Source organism: Cheilinus undulatus, linkage group 12, assembly GCF_018320785.1.
Source record: "Cheilinus undulatus linkage group 12, ASM1832078v1, whole genome shotgun sequence".
Taxonomy (NCBI): Eukaryota; Metazoa; Chordata; class Actinopteri; order Labriformes; family Labridae; genus Cheilinus; species Cheilinus undulatus.
Genome location: NC_054876.1, coordinates 10,211,775 through 10,231,719, shown reverse-complemented (window position 1 = coordinate 10,231,719; position 19,945 = coordinate 10,211,775). Strand labels below are relative to the sequence as shown.

At 42.0% G+C, this 19,945-nt stretch overlaps 1 protein-coding gene across 11 annotated transcripts in view; it reads left to right on the top strand.

The window, feature by feature from the left end:
- auts2a (activator of transcription and developmental regulator AUTS2 a) overlaps positions 1-19,945 on the top strand; it is a 656,715-nt gene that overhangs the window by 616,534 nt on the left and 20,236 nt on the right. For 10 of the 11 annotated variants that reach the window (XM_041801239.1, XM_041801245.1, XM_041801247.1 and 7 more), the window contains exon 7: positions 15,677-16,247. In XM_041801239.1, coding sequence (XP_041657173.1) covers positions 15,677-16,247 — 571 coding nt within the window. Of the gene's footprint in view, positions 1-1,303; positions 1,405-15,676; positions 16,248-19,945 lie in introns of those variants that run through there. The other variant, XM_041801248.1, reaches the window with a different exon arrangement.

Here is a 19,945-nt window from a genome sequence, read left to right as displayed (position 1 = left end):
CTGGAGAGAGTTGAAACCCCTGATTTGATTGGAGAGGACACGCAATGATAAGTCTTGGTCTTAAGTTGTATACAAACATCAAAATTGAATAAATGAAATGAAAAGTGATGAGCCCTTCTGGGTCTTGCTCCTGACAGGTATCTGATATTGCCAACATAACCCTAAAACGAACACTAAAACTAATAAAAACTAAACTAAAACTAAGCATTTTTGCAAAATTAAAACTAAACTAGCAACCCAGCAGGAAAAAACTAATTAAAATAAACTGAAATGTAAAAGTAAAGTTAAAAACAAAATAAAAATAAATACTAATTAAGAACCCAAAACTATTATTACCTTGTATTTTACATGTTGGTCTTGTATATTGGTAAAATACGCATGTGTACCATCAGGCATAGGTGGTTTCCTAGGGTGCGAAACATTCAGGCCATAAATATTTTGAATGAAGCCCCAAGCATAAAAAATGACCAGCCTGCCCTGCTCCTCTCTCTGCTTTGTTTTGAATCACCTTTTCATTGCACAAAAGGCATTTGATGTTCTTCTCAATAACAAATGTGTGGATTTTTCAGTGTTGGTATTGGTATAGAAATATCGGCAAAAATCCAATATAGGGAACCTTATGTTATTGGTGCTGTGGTATCCAGTATGTGGTATTTTGACAACCATCTGTTATGTCGTTGCAGAAAAAAGTATCTAGATATAGACTAGGGTATCATGCATGTTCTAACAACAACAATGAGATGCACAGTATTGTATTTTTACTGATATCAGACGTGCTGATATTTACACATTTATTTTAGTCTCTGCAGATATGTAAATGTAGTCCAGACCTAAACCTTTAGTCCCTAAAACAGTAAAGTTTCAGGGACTAAAGTTTAAGGAGTGTAAAGTTTAAGGAGTAGAGATGAACAAAGAAAAAGATTGATCTGTTGTAGGTCTGGTGGTCTTAGGTGAAACTCAGATGTATTTTTTGCACACAGTTGATTTTACAGCCCATATAGCATCTGTAAATATTGACAAAAAACATGTCTGCTGATTCCAATGTCATGCTGATAATGTCATGCATATAAAAAATTATCAAGATGTGATTTTGGTGCGTATCATCCAGCCCTACAGTGATCCCTCTGATACATCCTCATGTGCTTGAGGGACTGTATCCAAACATTCGGGCCCTCAGGAGCCAAACTCAGGCAGCAGATTTTCCACATGCTGCCGGGGTGAGAAGTGAGCAGTGAGAGCCAGACTCTGAACCAGTTAAGAGCCATTACAGGAGCAGCTGTAATCAGAGCTACTGTGGGTGGAGGAGTGTTTGTTGCTGCTGCTCCCTGTTAGTTAAATGGCTTCATTATGACTGCAGAGAGAGGAGTCAGGGTATGAATGGAGCTCGGATGGATACAAGCGAAGGTAGGAAACAGAAGAGAGGGACTTTTAAACCCTTCTCTGCTCTTTTTCTGTCACTTCTCTCCCTCCTCTTGTGTTGCTTTCTTGTCGTCGTACTGTAAACATGTGTAAGTGCTTCTTTTCTGTGGTCTGGCATCTGTCGGAGGAGCCCTGAACATTCAGTGGCTTACGGAGCCCAATTACCACAGATTGCTACCATTTCACAGAGGATCACAGTCACAGACGGTCTATCTTTAAAGAGGAGTCAGAGCTTTATGTCTTGGTAAACCGCGCACGCCATGCACCATGACATCACCACACACATAAGCTATTTTAAGTTATATATTTATATACAGACTGGCTTTGCCTTCGTGGCTGGTAATGTAAAATTCATAAAGCAAATGAGACAAGCATGAAATATAGATGTTAAAAAGGGGCTTAACAAGTCTCCCCCACCTCGCTGCCTGCTCTCGGCCTTTTGCTCAATCACCGCTTGTTAAAGCTGCGGTTTGTGTTACTGTGAGCACTCAGAGGTATTCTCACTGGAAGACTACACATGTCACGCTCTCGCAGCCAGAATAGTTGGCCTGTTCAACTGTTCCCCCTCCTCTAACCCACACCTTTATTTCTGTTTAGCTTCCCACTCCCCTTCTCCAGCCACCCCTGGGAGTCTAGCACTAATAAAACAGCTCCAGTCCAAGACCCTCCACACGGCGAGATGTCCAGGTTGTGTAACCCAACACCCCTCTGGGCTCCAGCTTTAGAGAGCTGCTGACATGACGGAGAGTCTGGGAGGGCCAGCAGGGGAGCGTCCATCATTGTCAGGCCCCCAGTGCCCTGAGCTCCCATCCGGAGCATGTCCAACACGCATGCCTGTGAGCTGTGAACTCATTGCTGCGAGGCGCTCCAGCACTCTGGAGACTCGAGGGGGTATCACAGAGTGTGGTGTTACTGCTCTTAGTGCGGCTAATGCTGTTAAAGTCTTCAGAGTTGAGGAGGTGGGTACGGGGGGGGGGGGGGGGGGGGTAAGGAGCTAATAGACTGCAGATTCTCTGGAGGCTTTGGTGATGAGATCAGGGAGAAAGCTTCCCCAGCTAAGTTTACCCACACAGGGTTTCAGCTTCTCAGTGAGCTGACACCAGGAGACCAAAGTGCAAGTCCAAGCTCTTCTACTCAGCAACATTACACATGTAAACAGTTAGCCTGTAGCTTTTAACATGACAGGCAAAAGAGGACCTGACCCCCCTCCTGAGCAAAACTCCACACTAAAAGTCATGTTTATAATCTGTAGAGACCTTTGGTGTCTCTGCACATGAGGGAGGTCATCCTCGTGTGCAGATTTGGGGCACGTGGACTGTCTCTGCTCTGAGCATCAGGCTGGTGTTTGACCTTGAATTCATGTGGTGTGACAGTAATCTGAAAATCAGTTCCTGAAAAGCAAAATTCATTTGAACACACCCCCCAAGTAAGAAAAGATTCTTGGAAAGTCACAGAGAATTCAATTCACGACTTGGAAACTTGGCCAACATCATTCCATGTGATGCGTCAACTTTATGAATAAACAAAAATCATTGGTTTTACTAAAAGATTTTTGTGATGAATCTGCCGTTTGTTTTCACATAATTGACTCGTGTTTCAACCTTTCACAGGGATGGATAACTTTAGTCACCAATAAAGGCCACATTAGTTTAATTCTTACTGCCAGAGGGTCGAGTTAGTGGACCCAAACAGTTGGAACCATATAAAAATTAACAAAAGGAACAAATATTTTCCTTTAATCTGACTAAATCCTAAGAACATCTTGTTTTTTAATTCAAATGCAAAAGTTATGCATAATTTACTGAGCTGAAGTCAAACCTGAAGTGTTCTAAGCTACTTTTAAATGGAACTCACTGGGTATTTTCACTGACATTTTAACATTTTGTTCCAATTGCATTTAGTTATGCTTCATAAAAATGTTTTCCAGGGATGGCTCACATCAGGTTTAGTATTTTTTGATAATTCAAACTAAGTAGCAGGCTGTTTTTATAGCCCAAAACACAAAGGCTTACTGTCACATCATGCCCTATGATGCATCTCATTTGCTATCCCGTGCACAGACTGATAGCAGTGCGTCAATGGTTAAACTGTGCTAGTACCTTAGGTGCTTGATACCAGAGCTGAAAGCCTGCCCGGGGATCACCTCCTGGGTGTGGGTTTGTTCATAGAAAGCAACGTTGTTTGACTACCCAACGGTTTTAGGCTAAAGTATATAGCTATACTGATTTGCTAAATTCAAATTTTTTCCAACCTACTTTCTAACTTATAGTTTCCTGAGCTATTGTTCTAAATAACAGTAAAAAGCAGCAAATTCCCTAAAATTAAGTGAATGAACCAAGCAAACATTAGACGTTCTTGCCCATAATCACTAAAACTATGACGTAGTAATTCATTTTCTTTGTATATGGATTTCTATTAATCATTGCCAAAGGTATGGCATCTTTTGGTGGGTTTTAATCATTACATTTGATCCAGTCAGAAAAACTCACTTCAGTGTGAAAGACCAACCAAAACTGGGCTTTGGCTAGTCCGTCAGTCCAGACAGACTAACCAAGATAATGCAGGTGGGGGTCAATGTACCCCTGCATGAGCACTCCTGAATTGGCCCAAAACTGGCCTGGGCCTTCTGAGCATGCTCCACAGTTCCTGTGCAAGGCATTGACATGGAAGTCAAACAGCAATGCACAGAAGAAAAGTGGTAACAAAGCTATTACCATGATGAGTGCAGGAGCCAGGAAACGTGGTTTTAGATTTGAATGTGTTAAAGAACATGTATGGAAGAAAAACACTGCTGTGGATTGTTTGGTAAATGACAGAGTAGATCAACCAGGAAAAGGTTCACTATAAATAACTTACAGGGGGTGTATTGTCATCATACTGTAGTGGAGCTGGACATACTTCTGCCTATAAACTGGTTCTACCCTGGTGCTTGTGTTGTAAGACGAAAACTTTAGTCCACTTAAGTCCTAATCATGCTTTAACTGCAGCTCAACTGAGCTCTGCGTGTGAACGTACTCATCGTTTCCCAGTTATGACTTCTAAGTTCATAAAACTGTCTTCCCACCTCTTTAATGGGACCATCCAAGACACGCCTGAGTTCAGCATTTGAACTTCACTGATCATAAAACGCCTTCAAGTCCCACATGCATGGGAGTCGAGCTCAGATATCATCCACTAATGTCAACTCCAGGGTATTCAGTCAGCTCCCACAGAGGGAGGAGAAACATCGCCTCTGATGAGAGTGTGAACACTGTAAGTTTCACACAGGGAGTATTCATTGAAAGACTTTTTATTAGACTAATTTACAGTGTGCAGCTGCATCTAATAAGCTGTGAAGTTGCTGTAAAGAGACAAACATACAGAGAGACAAAGTAAAGACAGAGTGTTATGTTTTGGCCTGATGAGACGGAGGCTTTTATGAGCCTGAGCGAGGCGAGAGAGAGTGACAGAAACTGTTGGCCTGCTGTTTATTGTTCTCGTCTGTGTGGGAGGGAGATCTGTTAAAGATGTCTGCCATTAATGCGACTGCAGGCTTCATTAAGAACAAATAAACACAGGCCGGTCTCTCGCCGAGGAGCTCTTCAGGGAGCATATGCTGTCTTAACCACTGCTGAGGTCAGACACTGTCAACACTTGCTGCTCAATTACAACTCTAATTTTGTTGTCAAACTAAATATGGAGATAGAAGAGGAGCCAGTTTGCACAGTATTCCTTTATTTTCTTTTAAGGGATTTAATGGTTTCCAGACTGAGGCCTGGGGGAAAATTCTCTCTTTAAACATTCTGCATAACTAGAGACTGTGAATACTTTCTGAGGGGGATTTTATTCAGTCAGCTTCTGAGCGCCCGGCGCAGCACGGAGAGGGATCCTGATTGTAATTAATGTTTACTGAGACATACCAGTGCAAGATTGAATTCTCAATGAGGACCACGAAATCCTGGCTCAGCGCAGTGCACGATTTAATTGATTCAACTTGTGCAAACAGTCGTCCCCTCTCTGTTTATTTTTCTGTTTTCTGCAGGATGATGATGTGTGCAGAGGAGTAAAGGGCAGCAACAACACCACCGCTGTCACACCACACTGTTTGAATATCTCTGAGCTTCACCAGAATCGTGATGCTGTGTTTTAGAAAGTGCACAGTCTCAGCTGGGAAACTGTTATCTCTGAGAGGTTTGGGCCTGATTCTGCTTACAGCGGCACATCAGGGAGAAGGACAGAGAATAGCAGATGAAGATAGAGAGAAGGAGTTACAGGAGCGACAGTGAGCGAGCGGAGCTTGGAAGCTCTCTGTCAGCTGTGACAGACAGCTCAGGGTTTGGAGTTGTCACTGCTTCTCCTTAGAAAAGCTTTTTGAAAGTCCTGTAGTAAGTGCCTGAGAGAAACATTTTCCATCTCATTCACATCAAGCTTAACACTGCCAGGGCAGAGCTTTTGGACTGCCAATCAAACAAGAAATCATTTAGTTGAATCTACAATGCAGAAAGTGATGTTCATTAGGAAATCTGACAGAATATTCATGTGCCAGTTATTATTCTCTCAAATCTGTTGTTTTTTAGACACGCCATGACAGAATGACTCTGTTGTTGGCAGGATTTGTCCCATTAGCCCGACACATTTCCAGATTGTAATATTTAATTCCTAAATAATTACTGGATGAATTACCATGACTTCCATGCCTCTCAAAGACTGCTGCCTCCGCTACAGTGGGAGACAATATGCCTGCTTTCAGCTAGTTCCTACCTTCTTACTTTTCACTTTGCTTTGGTTATTCAGAGATGAACTGGTTGTATATCAGATGGTGCAAATATATCAGATGCCCTGATCACCTGTGAGTGAGATCAGCTGATACAACACCAATCATGTTTTGTTTATTGATTAATCAGCTGGTGTAGCAGTTGGGCAGTCTGTTTAGCATTTTTGTGTACTGGCACATCATACAGGTGGGGGCCTAACGTGATAAAAGGAAGCAAAAGTCATCTTTATTCAGTCAACTACATGCTCTTACTTTGTTTAAAAGAGCAAACAACCCCACAAGAAATAATGTGACAAGTATCCTGCAGTGAGGACAGCTCAACTGCACCTACTACACCTGTTATGTATTGCTAAGAAAACAACGTTCCACCTCAAATAACTGTATTTATTAGAGTTTCTCCCCATCGCCCAAACTTTGCTCTGGTGTGTGGTAGTCAATTTTTTACTCTAATTTGGCAACCATCAGAGGTCATATGACTCTTATGGTAAAAATTTTGACTGCATCAGCGATAGTTGCTTTTTCACTCAAATTTGGTCATAGGCCTGTGGTCATGACTTTTTTGTCAAATTTTTTGTCATGGACCATTTTTTTTGCACATATTTGGTGCGGGGTCCGCTATCATTCCTTGAGCGTCAAATTTTGAGTGGTGTCCACGATCTTAAGTATTTTTCCTCAAATTTGGCGGCAGGTCCGCGATCATGACTTTTTCAGTCAGATTTCAAGTCAGGCCTGCCATAGTCAGTTTTTTTTTTTCTTTTTTTGCTCAAATTTGGTGCAGTGATGACTTTTACAGTCAAACTTTGAGTTTGGTGCATTATCATCAGTTTTTGATCAAATTTGGCAACGTGTCAGCGATCATGATTATTACAATCAGTTTCGAGTTGGCTGATTTTTTTGCTCAAATTTGGTAAACCAAACACTATTATGGCTTTAAAGGTCAGATTTTAAGTTGGGCTTGCTATTGTACATCATTTTTCTCAAATGTGGTGGCAGGTCCACAATCATGACTTTTGCAGTCAAACTTTGAGTCAGGTGCATTGTCATCCATTTTCAATCAAATTTGGCGACGGTTTTAAATCATGACTTTTACAGCATATTTTGAGATGAGTCTGCGATAGTTTTCTTTTTTTTGTTTGTTTTGCTCAAATTTGGCCAATTCATGTGGTCATGAATTTCAAGGTCAAATTTTGAGCCAGATCTGAGATGGTCGGTTTTACACTCATACTTGGCGTCAGGTCAATCAATGATCAAGACTTTTTCCCAGCTAAATCTCTGACCTTTTAGTACCATATGAGCTGAAATAGATTTGGGTTTCTTGAAGTTACATTTTAACAAAACATGCGGTTTTACCTTTTTCTGATACTCATACTGACCAGACCTTAAATTCATCATTTACATTATGCAGCTAATGTGCTAACAGCTAACTTCAGTTAACTAACAGGTTTTAATCTGCTAGTTGTAACAAGGACTTTAACACCAATTTCAACGATGGAATAATGTCTTCTGCTAAAGAGACTCAAAACTAATTTTGTTGAATTTTAACACAGCCTCTTTAAGAGGAGTATTGGGCAGCAACCGAAGAGGAAGACTTGCAGAGAAGCAGTCAAAGGTGCTTTAGTTTGATTTGATTTGCAGTGCTGATGAATTTAATAACATTTATTGGCTGGCAGTTCAATGCCTTTATACGCCTTTGTAATTGTGCTACACTGCACACAAGGGCTTCTCTCATGTAAGTGCACACACCAGAGTATAAACCAGGTGATCCAATCTGTGACTTCAGCATCATTTCATGTATGTTATAAATATTCACTAACTATGGTCAGCTGGCAGTCAATCAGGGTATCTCTTCTGCACAGGTCTGTAAATTTGTTTCATATCGTACTCTGACTCTAGGATACACTTGACTCCAATGCAGTGCATTCTATCCCTTATCCTTATGGGGATATCTGAGAGCAGATGACATGACTTCTGCTTTGTTTTGCATTCATGCTATTCGACTTCCAGTCAAAGCCTGGTGCAGCAGCTGAGGGGCATGCCCTGATCACCTAGTCTAGTCTGGGTTCAATCGATGTGCATAATGTACATGCAAATGTAGCTCAAACTCCAACTGCATTATCTAGAAACTGCATGTAAACATAGAGTGTCCTATTGTCATTAAGACTGCCCCCATCCTCACCAGCTGACAGCAGTAACAGCTTTCATTGTGTTATGACTCTTGCTGAGGACAGACCTGCACCCAGCACACATGGGTTACCTGTCATTGCATCATGCGTTGACCCCTGGACCATAAATTCTGGGAATGATCTGTTTCTATCTTTGTTCGTGTTGGGACTTTGGTGATATCAGGTCACTGGCAGTGATGTGTTGGCACAAAAGACTGGATGGCAACGGCCTTAAATCAGGAAACAACACAGGGCAGTGTATATGACAGAGTATATGAGGTCATGAGTCATGAGTGATGGAAAATCTGTTTAAAGCCCTGTATTTATCTTTGTTAAAGTGTCTAAATTTGGCACATGTATGTGCTTGTGCCACCCCTGTGATTATACAGCCCTTTTTCAGTTGTTTGATATTTGGTGGGTTGAACGGTGCCATTTCTGAGGCATTCTGCTTAGGTTTGACCCTCTCTGTAATTTTTGCTGAGTGCACAACACTGACAAACGTACAGCAGACCCGTCTCAGCTGTCAGTCTCGAGGCCCCTGCTCTGTTGGGTTGTTGGTTTTGTGTGATTGCAGCTATGTGACCCCTGCCTGCCTGAAATCCCATAAATGAGTGTGAAGGTTCAGAAGACATCAAGGCTCTATTTTGAGGAGGATGGTATGACGGCAAGAGGCGAAGGCTTGGGATGTCCCAGAGGGCTCAACAGCCATCAATTTGTCAGGATGTCTTCAGGCGGCCCGGGTGTAGTCTGTCATATCCACCCACTCTCACATGATAGAGAGAGAGAGAAGAAAGAGAGAGCGGTGAAGTAGTTTTGGCCGGAGTTGGGTGCTAATGTGATTTTCAGAAGGACAGGTTCTGGCCTGCCAGTCACTCTTGTAAAAGCTGATGTTGTTGGCGCTTGTTTGCTAATCATTTTTATGTGCCAGGCTGTATCCAGGGATGACATTGAAATATAATAGGCTAAATGAATCTCCTTATGTTGTGCAGTCATGGCCTAACACCACATTAAACTTCCTAATGCTCCACAGCTCACTTTGCCAAGCCTGCTGTCTCCCCCTCTGTGGATCACAGCGCTGTGCAAAGATGGGTTTAAAGGTTTGTCTCACACATGGCTGCACCAATCCAAACACCTTCCTGATGAAGGTCGATTAAACAACAAATACACAGGGACTATTAACCCTGCAGGATGGTAGTTATAGAAGCAGCACATTTAAAAAAGCTAACAGTAAATACAGCTGCATGCTACTAATGAGCTGTTGTCCTTTGCAGGACAGGCAAAACAGAGGTGAGATGAACAACAGAGCTAGTCATAACTGTTCTTTCATGTCTTCTGGCAGTAAAGTTTTATCTCTGCTCAGACAAGCCGGTTTGATTCTGCATGTCTCTGACTTTTCTTAAAGGGCTGAACACTTGGGAGGGCTTGTTGCAGATATTGATTGGCTTTAACAGGTGCCAAATGTGCTGGGGTGGGTTCAGACAAACACACATTGATGACCCTCGATGTCAAGAGGTGGAAAAACTGCAAAACACCAGGCTAACTTTACTGATGGCTTGTTGCAGGAAAAAAGTGCCAGTCAGCTGTTCAGGCCTTTTCCAATCACATGTAGAGCTGATTTTTCTTACCATCTGTGTCTCCCTCTTTTCTAGGCACATTTAACCAATGTCTAGAATATTTCAGGCATGGACATTTTCATCTTTTTCAATATTTAGGCACCCCCATTACTGTATGAAATCATTAGTTACTTGCACATGAAAATATGTTGCAAATCAGCAGTCATTTCTGCTGCACATTCCTCATCTTGCAGTAGTTGTTCGCTGCGATGGTGGTGCACCCCGCCATCATAAAACATAATGGCAGCATATCACCAATCATCATTCCTCATATTATTAGGATAATGACGTCATGTGAGACTTCTTGACGGCTGTCTCTGCTGGCTTCTCCTTATGCTTTAAGCTTATGAGGTTAATCATCAATCTATTTGTATGATATACTAGTTTAATGCAGCATTTGTTGTGCTGCAGATTATCATCATGTCAAAGTATTTCCAGACTTCACTTTTCCTGGCAGGCTGAATCCTATAACATATGCACTATTTTTTGAATAATGACTTCAACAAGTACTCCAGTGATAAGTAGTCAGTAGTACCCATCCTTGAATAATAACCCGTTTTATGCATATGATTGTCTTATGTGTAATGCACATAAAAGGTGGGCAGTTTTTGAATTTGTAATGTAGTGGGGAAGATTAAAAACTCAAGGAGAAACTCGAGGTAATTGATGGTAAATCAAACAGGAAGGTGAATATGGATGCTTACATCCTAGCAGGCTTGTTGCTCCTGCACTTCTGCCAGTATATAGTCAAATGTACAACCATGCAGGGAAGTAAAATACAAAAGCATTTCATTTTATGGTAGCCTGGTAGGATTTAAGGATTAAGAGAAAAAGTTGTTTGCATTTATTAAAGAAGCACTGGGAAAATTATGCTTATGCTTAAATTAACAATTTAGCCCATAAATTTTAGCACTTCTTTGAGTGGAAGTCTCTGAGTATGCTGGCATTTTTCTCACTCAGTTTTGGGGGGGTTGCGTAGCTCGAAACCACAAAGATACATTTATGACAGTGCATATTGAATACAATGTAATAAGTTCACAAGCAATAAGCACAAATCTGAATATGAGGGTGCAGCAAGCTTGTGCTGTAAAGGAGGAGGCTGGGGTGGAGGAGGTGGAGCTTTGCCAACAGCAGTAGCATGGTGCATCAGCATTGATGAAGCAGGGATTACTGAGGTCAGATATCAACTTTGAATGGCCACCATGTTGAGAAACAGAGCTGTGATTAGCTGTGAGAGCCGGGGGTCGATAATTGGGATCAGTTGGCCATCAGCTGGCTTCCATGTCCTGCATGACCTAACACTAAGCTTCATTTATCAAACGTCATCAGTTTTTAAGCCTCTAATAATTTGAACATGCGTGAAAACATGCAATAAGTTAAGATAGATAAGTGCGAAAATGCAGATTTTTAGATAGTAACAATAATATGAAGGAATAAAGAATAATTGAATATGTTTTTCGGTAGCGGTGATGTACTCTCATGGCCAAAATAAAATAGCAAACATCTAAACATTTACCAGACATGACAAAAGCTATGAATAAAACAGTGGCACAGTAACTGTTTAGTCCTGATTATCTTGATTTTTGAGAAACCAAAAGTTAAATTGAAACTAACTTGTTCAGCATTAGCACGAAGGTGAAGGTTAGACATAGCCTGGTGATTAGATTTTATAGGAATTTTTCATGTTGGAGGATTTCCATTCACACTAGTCATACCTTGTGATGTGTTTACACATAAACAGAGTAGCCTGTCTACATGGTGAAGTGTAGCTTTAACCATGTATGGAGATACCAATCAGGAATAGTCTGCATGGTGTGCAGCTAATGCAGTGAGAGCAGGAGACAGTTCGCCCTGGGATAATGAGTTATCCCCCTAAGCCCCTCTCTGGGTCCCCTGACATCCAGCCTTAATGAACGGCTCAAATCCAGCTGACCCTCACAGAGACCTCATGTCCCACATTCACCCCTTAAATCTGCCCTCTAGCTTTTGCCTCCCAAACTAACCCACAGGCCTCATTCTCCTCTCCAACGCTCCGCCAAGCAACACGTACCAGTTAGAAACAAAAACCACTGGTGAAGCACTGAGAAAGAGCAGAGCTCTGTATTTTGAGTAAGCCAGGGGGGAATTGTGCTTATTTGTTTCCAGGGATGAAGAAGACTGACAAATGAACCCTCCTGGGAGAGAAGCTAGTGTATGCTCCTCTTCTCTTCTTCCTCCCCGCTCCGCCCGGCCCTGGAGTCTTCATTATGACCAGAATAGACACCTTCTTTTTAGCGTGTTAGCACATTCTCAAAACAAGCTGTGGACCTCTGGGATGGAGAGGTGCAGCGGGAGGCTTGAGAATTGGGATTTTCTGCTCTGCCCGTCTGCTGCGCTGAAGTTGTTTGCCAGCAGCAGTCTCACTCGACCCATAATACCATTTGTGAGCGGAGAAGATTGACATGGATGGGGGAGATGGATTTAATAGTGACTGGGCTTTCTTGTCCATTTATCATATATCTACAGCAGACTCTGTACTCTTCGGTCACACCCAGGGTGGGGAGCTAAAACGCTGTTTTAATGTACAGCTGTGTTCAAGGCGCCGTAACTGTTTCTCCATTGATCAGCAATCAGTCAGAAAGCCAATAAACATTTAGATTTCAGTCACAGTGAGCCAAATATAAGGTAAAATAACAAATTTGATCAATCTTTCACTAGCATTTTAGATAACGGCTAGCTAATGTTAGCTTTTATACTTTATTGCTAACATTAGGTCATCTGTTTGACTGTTGAAAAAGATATACCCACACAGGAAATGTTAACATTTCTACCCTACACTACCTGCAGTTACTAAAGGGTCAGCATGTTAGCTTAAGTGTTATGTCTTCGTTAGCTCACTATTTGCATTAATACCTAGCTAAAATTAGCACTACCAATTGTAAGAGTATCTAAATATTAGTGAATAAGTGTGAAAGCTAAGGTTTGCTGCTGTCAGTCAAAATCTAAAGTGAGCCAAATATAAGGTGATCTAATAAACTTGAGGAATCTTTTGCTAGTCTGTATTTTAGCAACTAACTGATGTTAGCTTTTCAGTTTCTAGCTAACATTAGGTCTTCTGTTTAACAGTTCAAAAAGACAGGAAATGGGAAAATTGGAGGCTAACACTACCTGCAGTTACTAAAGTGTTAGCTTGTTGGCTTGCTAGCTCAGCAGCATTTATTTAGCACTAACATATGGTGAGGAATATTCTTCATTTGCTGTTCAGGTTGGGCGGAGGCAGACGATGCAGACTGTGACGTCAGATGCCAAAGGTCTGAACACGCTGCTTAACAATGAGTTTCCATGTGAAGATTAGTTTTCTTCTTCATGCTTGCCCTTGGACTGAATAAACTTTGCATAGTGGGCCTTTTGTACGCTGACAGGCTGGCAGATGTCTCAGTAGTCTCTCTCACACAGAGCGAGGAGGAGTCAATAGCTGTAATTGTAGATATTGATTGTGATTTCGCATTAGGAATTACCTCCACTGACCCTTAACGAGGATATCACATGCACCTGGGGTTGCTAATACCTCACTTAGCATTTTAATGCTAATGGACAGAGGTTCTCGTCGAGCTCTGTCAGCTCAGGCTGCTCCCAGTGGAATCAGTCAGGAGGGAGCAGCATGTCGGGGGGGAGATGGAGGCTCGCTGTGACAGCCTGCTGTCTGAGCCCAGGAGAGCAGGGTCCCCATCTACACCTCTTTGGCAGGTAAAGGATTTAGCCGGCTTCCCTAAGGGGGATGAAGAGGAGCCCTTTCTCTCACTCCTAACCCCCTCTGAGGCCCGGGGAGAGTTAATTACAGTTTATGTATGCACTGTCATTCCCCATGAGCCTCTCTGCCTCTGGAGCGAGCTGACTGCTGATGTCTGAGCACTTAGTTCTGTAGGAGGAGGTCCCTGCAGAGAAATACCCTGGACAGACCTTATTAGCTATTGTTCTGTGTGAATATAACATTGTACAGCACTTATTATTCTTTCCTGGGATTAATTCTCACTTTGGATATAATGGAGTCCAACCAGGACTTTCTGTGGCAGGTAATTGTTGGATTTTGGCAATTACTGGAAGTCTGTTTCACTAATCCGCAACTTGTACAATAGCAAACTGAATGTATGCCTGTCCTATATGCTATATCTGCAGGTGAATTAATGAATGCATCCTCATGTAATATGAAGCAATAATTCAGTTGGCATGATGATTATTATAAAAGTAACTTCTGTGCAGTTGTATATGGTGCATACAGTATTTTCCTGATTTTGAAAGGCTAGAGGAAAATAAGTCGTTAAAAACTTCACACAAATTCAACCTAAGTGTGTTTCAGTACACAAATGGCCTAATTCAGTCAGCTGTTTGTTCTTGCAGAAATTCCTCATTAACAAATCTCACTGCAATCTATCCAATTTGTCCTGCAAATGGATGTTCTGTCATCCAGACAATAATTAACCTTGAAATGAAGGTGAAGACGTTTATAGCAAAATGATTTAGCCTGAAGAAGAAAAACACATTTCAGCTGTGTAGTTTTACCCCAGGGACAGTGCTAAAGGCGGCAAACCCCAGCAGGGCGTGACGACATGAGAGGGAACAGAAGGAGGAGATGTTTGCGTGCATGTATGTCAGTTTGTCGGGGGCTGTATTTCATGTCAAGGCGCACACACTGAGCATGTCAGGAGTCTACAAAGGCCTGTAGCTTTCATGTTTACATGGTTATAATCTTAGTTAGCGATGGAGGTGTTCAGGTGCAGTCAGACACGAATGTGTGATTGACGAATGCTTTGAAAAAATGCTGTTTTTAGGACTGCAAGGATGTCTTGATATATTTTAATTGCATTTGCAATTGCATATTAATGAAACAGTGTCTTTTCATTAAAAACACTGAACTCCATAATGTGAAAGTACTTCACAGTAAACCAATGTTTTTTTTACTTTCATGGATGAATTTCACGCAAGGATATAGAAAACCTCTTTTAAAAGTGCCGACATATTCCAGCTTGTGCTTCCAGCAGATGGGAGTCACATGAAAAGCACTTTAGGAAGCATGAGGCTGAAGTATGTCAGCACTTTTTAAAATCTTTTCTCACTCAGATTGTGATATTTGTCCAAAAAAAATGAAACAATGGTTTACTGGATAGTACTTAAACCTCATGGAGTCTAGGTGTCCATGCATTCATGGATGTCTGATGTCTGCAGCAAGGCTGTCTTGGAACATTGTGGCAGCACAGCAGTAGTCATTAAGAACAGCTATGGGTGCTACAAGTGGCAGGTGGCTGTGTTACAGTTTAGACAGAGCGTTTGACCGGGACCGTGGGCCTAAATTAACCAAGAAATAGAGGGAATAAGTTGAACTGACTCATGATTCTACTGCTGACTACCAAGGGGTTTTGAAATGTAGATGACTAACCATGCTCATCCCCAGTTTTGAGGAGCTGGTCCTGGAACAATGCAAAATAACTGGCCACTGTGCCCACCCTTCAAGACTATGCAACAAATTCATTTAATCACATGAAATTCATGCATTGATACAGATGCTGTTCAATCAATAAGAAATCATGTTTATTTGTCTTGATCTAAATATCAGTCACAGTTATCGTGATTAAGATTTTTGCTGTAATCGAGCAGTCCTTGTCTCAGCTCCTAAGGTTTTGTTTGAATGGATCTTATCCTTTGACTGAATGTGCAGTGTTTTTATTCTGTTTTCTCTCTCTGTTTTCCCACAGTTCCAGATTTTGGCATCCATGTGCTCTCCACCAATGGCAGCCAGGAGCCTCACGGCCCGGGCCTCCACAAGGTGTCAGGCCTAGAGCGGAGTCAGGAGAGGAGCCAGGAGAGCTGCAGGGACCCTCAACCCCCTGCATCCAGCAGCCCCAGTCAATCTTTGCCCCCAAAGCCCCTTCCCCTGCCCCAGCTGCCTCCTCAGCCTTCTGTCCCCCAGGCCCTGTCCCCTCTTCGGACCCAGACGAACGGCCCTTCCCAGGCCCCGGCCTCCACTCACCTGTCTCCACGCTCAGAGGCTCTCCCCAGGCCTCAGACGCCCGCAGCCCTGCCTCTCGCCCAGGGCCAAGAGCCCTCGCCGCCCCCCCCTCCCCGGCCCCAGCACCAGCCTGATCTGCTGTCCCACCCCCGGCCTCCTCCAACACCGAGCCTCCACCCACACCCGCCATCACCTGCTCTTCCCACCCATCACCCACACCAGCAGCATCCCAGTCTAGCAGGGCCCCAACGGCCCCCATCACGCTGCCACCCTCGGCCTCTTTCTGCGTACAACGGCCTCAACCTCAACGGTCACAGGTAAGAGACACAACACAAACCTCACAGATCAGTTTATTACAGAAAAAAGTCACGTCTCTCATGTCCTCATGTGCTCTGATGCAGAAAATTGTGTGCAGTGCAGAACCGACAAAACCTCCATATTCACACGCACTCGAAAATACTAGAATGTCTCTCGAGCTGAAAGTGCGCATGATGCCCGATCAGTATGTAAATTGCTATCAGGGAGAGCTTCGAGTCCCTGAGCCAAACAGCAGCACTGATTATTAACAAGCGAATAAAAGGGCCACAGAGCGCTCTGAGTGCCTGTGATTTATTAGCCACCCACATTATCATCGAGGCTGTGTGAGGACTCCAGCCCTCATCAGTTATAGTGGCAGTATGTGCCAGCTTGGTTCAACCTTGAATCACCGCCATTATGGTGTTTTTGTTTTACTCTTGAAAGGTTATGCATGTATGAGAAGAGGAGGGGAACACGCTCAAAGTGGAGATTTTCTTCTGTATAAATTATTCTATGCCACAGAAAGCTTTTATTTTTTTAGTTCAAATAAGACATAAGTGACATTTTCTCTTCAAAAACTCAAATATAAACTATGTAATACTTATAAAATATATAATAATAGGTATTACAACCATGCATTTCACTTAATTACAAAACATAATTGTATGAATATACTGTTTTTGTTTGTGGTAATTGATCAATATATAAATAAAAAGGTTTTGGAATCTTGGCACAATTAGCTGACCTAAAAAAATTTAAATTATAACACGTAAAGCCATCTAACTTTTGCTAAGAATTCTCTCTTTTTTATTATTTTAAAGTATGGTTTTAATTGTCACTATTTTACATTGTATGCTGCTTAAAATGGCAGCATCTAGGGACAAGATTTCATAGTAATATCAGAACTTGACTACTTTTGCAATCTTATGAAAAGGTACTCAAGTATTCAATAGTTATAGATAAATGGTAAGAAAACATGCCATTGGGAACACAGATAGCCTAGCAGCTAGATCGTGCCCCATGTATGTGGGCGGCCTGGGCTCGATTACAGCCTGCGGCTCCTTTCCCGCATGTCCCTCCCCTACTCTCTCATCCCTGTGTCAGACTCTATCTACTTCCCTACTCTCTGATTGAAGGCATAAAAAGGCCAAAAAATATTTAGATAAACAAAACATGGCAGTGACCACTATGTTTTCTTCGGTGTGCTGCTCATGAACACATCAAATCTCATTTCTCGATAAAATAACAAGTCATGGTAATAGATCTAGGGGTTATTTGTTGTGTCTTAACTGCGTTAAAGTAAGGCTAGAGCAGGTGCCAGAAGAGCAGCTGCCCATATACAGAGGCTGGAGTCCTTGATACCCTCTTCACAGGATCAGTTCCCTATACCAGCATGGTTTGGTGCATGTCTTCCCCCTCTCTCCCCATATTTCCTGTCTCTCTTCAGCTGTGTCACAAAGCACAAAAGATCATCTTTAAAAGAAAATGCCAACACTACACTCAGTAATTTGAATAAGACTGTCCAAGCTTTCTTCAGCCATTGTCGTCAACCCCTCCAAAGACTATAAAACACTAAACTGACCTTGAAATTCCACATACTCCATCTGCACAGCAATCTGCCAGCAAAGCACATTCTGGAGCAAATCGCTTTAGTCAGTGTTTGCACTCATCGGTTTCTGGTGCCACTGTGCTATGTACATCAACCCAAACAGGAAGAGAAGCATGCAAAACGTCCAGTCAACTTAAAAATACAACACCCTATATAAAGTCCTGATGATAAATCTCATCACAGTATCAGAATTACTTTACATTCTGTGGCACAAGCCACAGTTAGTGCAATATAGGGTCACTGGGGTAATATGTTGTAATAGATCAAGAAAACTTAATTTCCTGTTTTTGAACCACAGAATTGAATATTAAACCACACATCCTTTCAAGGAAACTTTAACCTTAAAATTTCCTAATGCTCTCACCCATGGTACAAGCAAGAAAATCACAAAATAGTATCTACATGAATGTGAATGACATATGAATGGCAAATGAACTTTAACTCCTGCATGCTAAAATGCAGCACAGGCAGACTATGTGGAATTAACAGGCAAGATGAAAATAGCCAATTGTAACATATGACTGCATGGAGAGATCTGTTCTCAAGTCTATTGTAACTATCACTTTATGACATTGTCAGTGCTCAATTCACCTGCTCCTTCCTCATACACCTGTTCCACTTTTATAGCTGTTGTTAGCCCTGATGATGGCTTATACTGCAACTCAAAAAAATGCAATCAGCTTGCAGAAGCCTTCTCCAAAAAAAGAAAATCTGAGCATAGTCATCAGTATCACTGGCTTAGCAGGCTAATGTTTTCTGCTCTGAAATGATCCCAAACAACTTTTGTTAACTGGTGCTAACAAGGCTGTTTGTCTGTGAGGAATATGTCCCTTTAGAGTTGCTGTAGTTGTCTTAAAGGACTTGAGTTTTTCCTGTGATCCCACTTGCTTTACTGTTTCAGCCAGAGCTATGGCTGTAGAGGTTAAAGCTTTGTAGACTGCCAATACATTTCTTACTTCTTAGTATTTCTTATAACGTGAATTAAGTTAGATAAAACCTGAAAGAATGATTACACATGTAACACTATGGGTTTGAATATTACTGGATAAATCAACACATATATAGTGCACAATTAATGAAACATTGCTGGACTAACACATTAAGCACTTACTCCTACCTATCCGTTGTAATAGCATCATAAAAGAGCTGCAGAAGTTCAGTTTTCACAAAATAAAGTAAAAAAAGTCATTGCTAGAGATCATTGTTATCATTACTAGAGGCTTTATGCCTCTACCTTTTGAGATTCATGCCTCAAGTCTTCTTATTATAAGGTTCTAGGTTTGTTGATAATGATATTTTGTGAAATTATGGTGAAAATACGACCATAACTATCTCTGAGCAAGATGCAACATGGCCTTAATACTTGGACTTTTACAAGAACCTGTTTAAGATGTTCTTTAATAACAACTGTTATAGTAAAAAGACTTGGTTTGTTTTGCAACAGTTAAGACTTCAGTCTTTAGTGTCAACAACTCATATATCAGTTTTTTGACATTGTGTAAGAAGCAGTAAAATGTGGTTTTGCCTGCAGGCATCAATGGTGACAGCAATATCACTGCAAGAGAAAGTTGTTCTCATAATCCTGTTTTAATTGTCTCAAATAAAAACCCTCACAGGTAGGGCTCTATGATACAAATATATACATTTAAGGTTGGACTTAAAGCATACTTTAGCAAATGACATCAGAATGAGTAAATATAGAAAGGTATGCACCAGCAGACTCATTTATATTGCAGAGGGCAGAGGGTTAAAGCTAACTACACAAGAGCGAGTGCATGTCTGGGTTGGTTCTGTTGTGTCCTCTATATGTAGAGCAGCTCTCCATTAATGCAGGACTCCAGTAGCTCCTTCAGAGCCCACTCAGTCCCAACAACAGCTCTTTCCTCTCAGGCTCTCAGGACTTGGCTTGGCCTCCCTCTGCCTTTGCCAGCTCCAGCAGTCTGCCAGTGCACCAGCAGAGCCTGGCACCCTGTGTGAATAATCATGGCCAGGGCCCACAGCGAAGAGCGAGCGCTGCAAATGAGCTTTTAGGCTTAGCGCACAGAGCTGTGGAGACGCAGGCTCTGCAACTGCCCCGGGGGGGAAACCCACACACACTACAAAAGACTG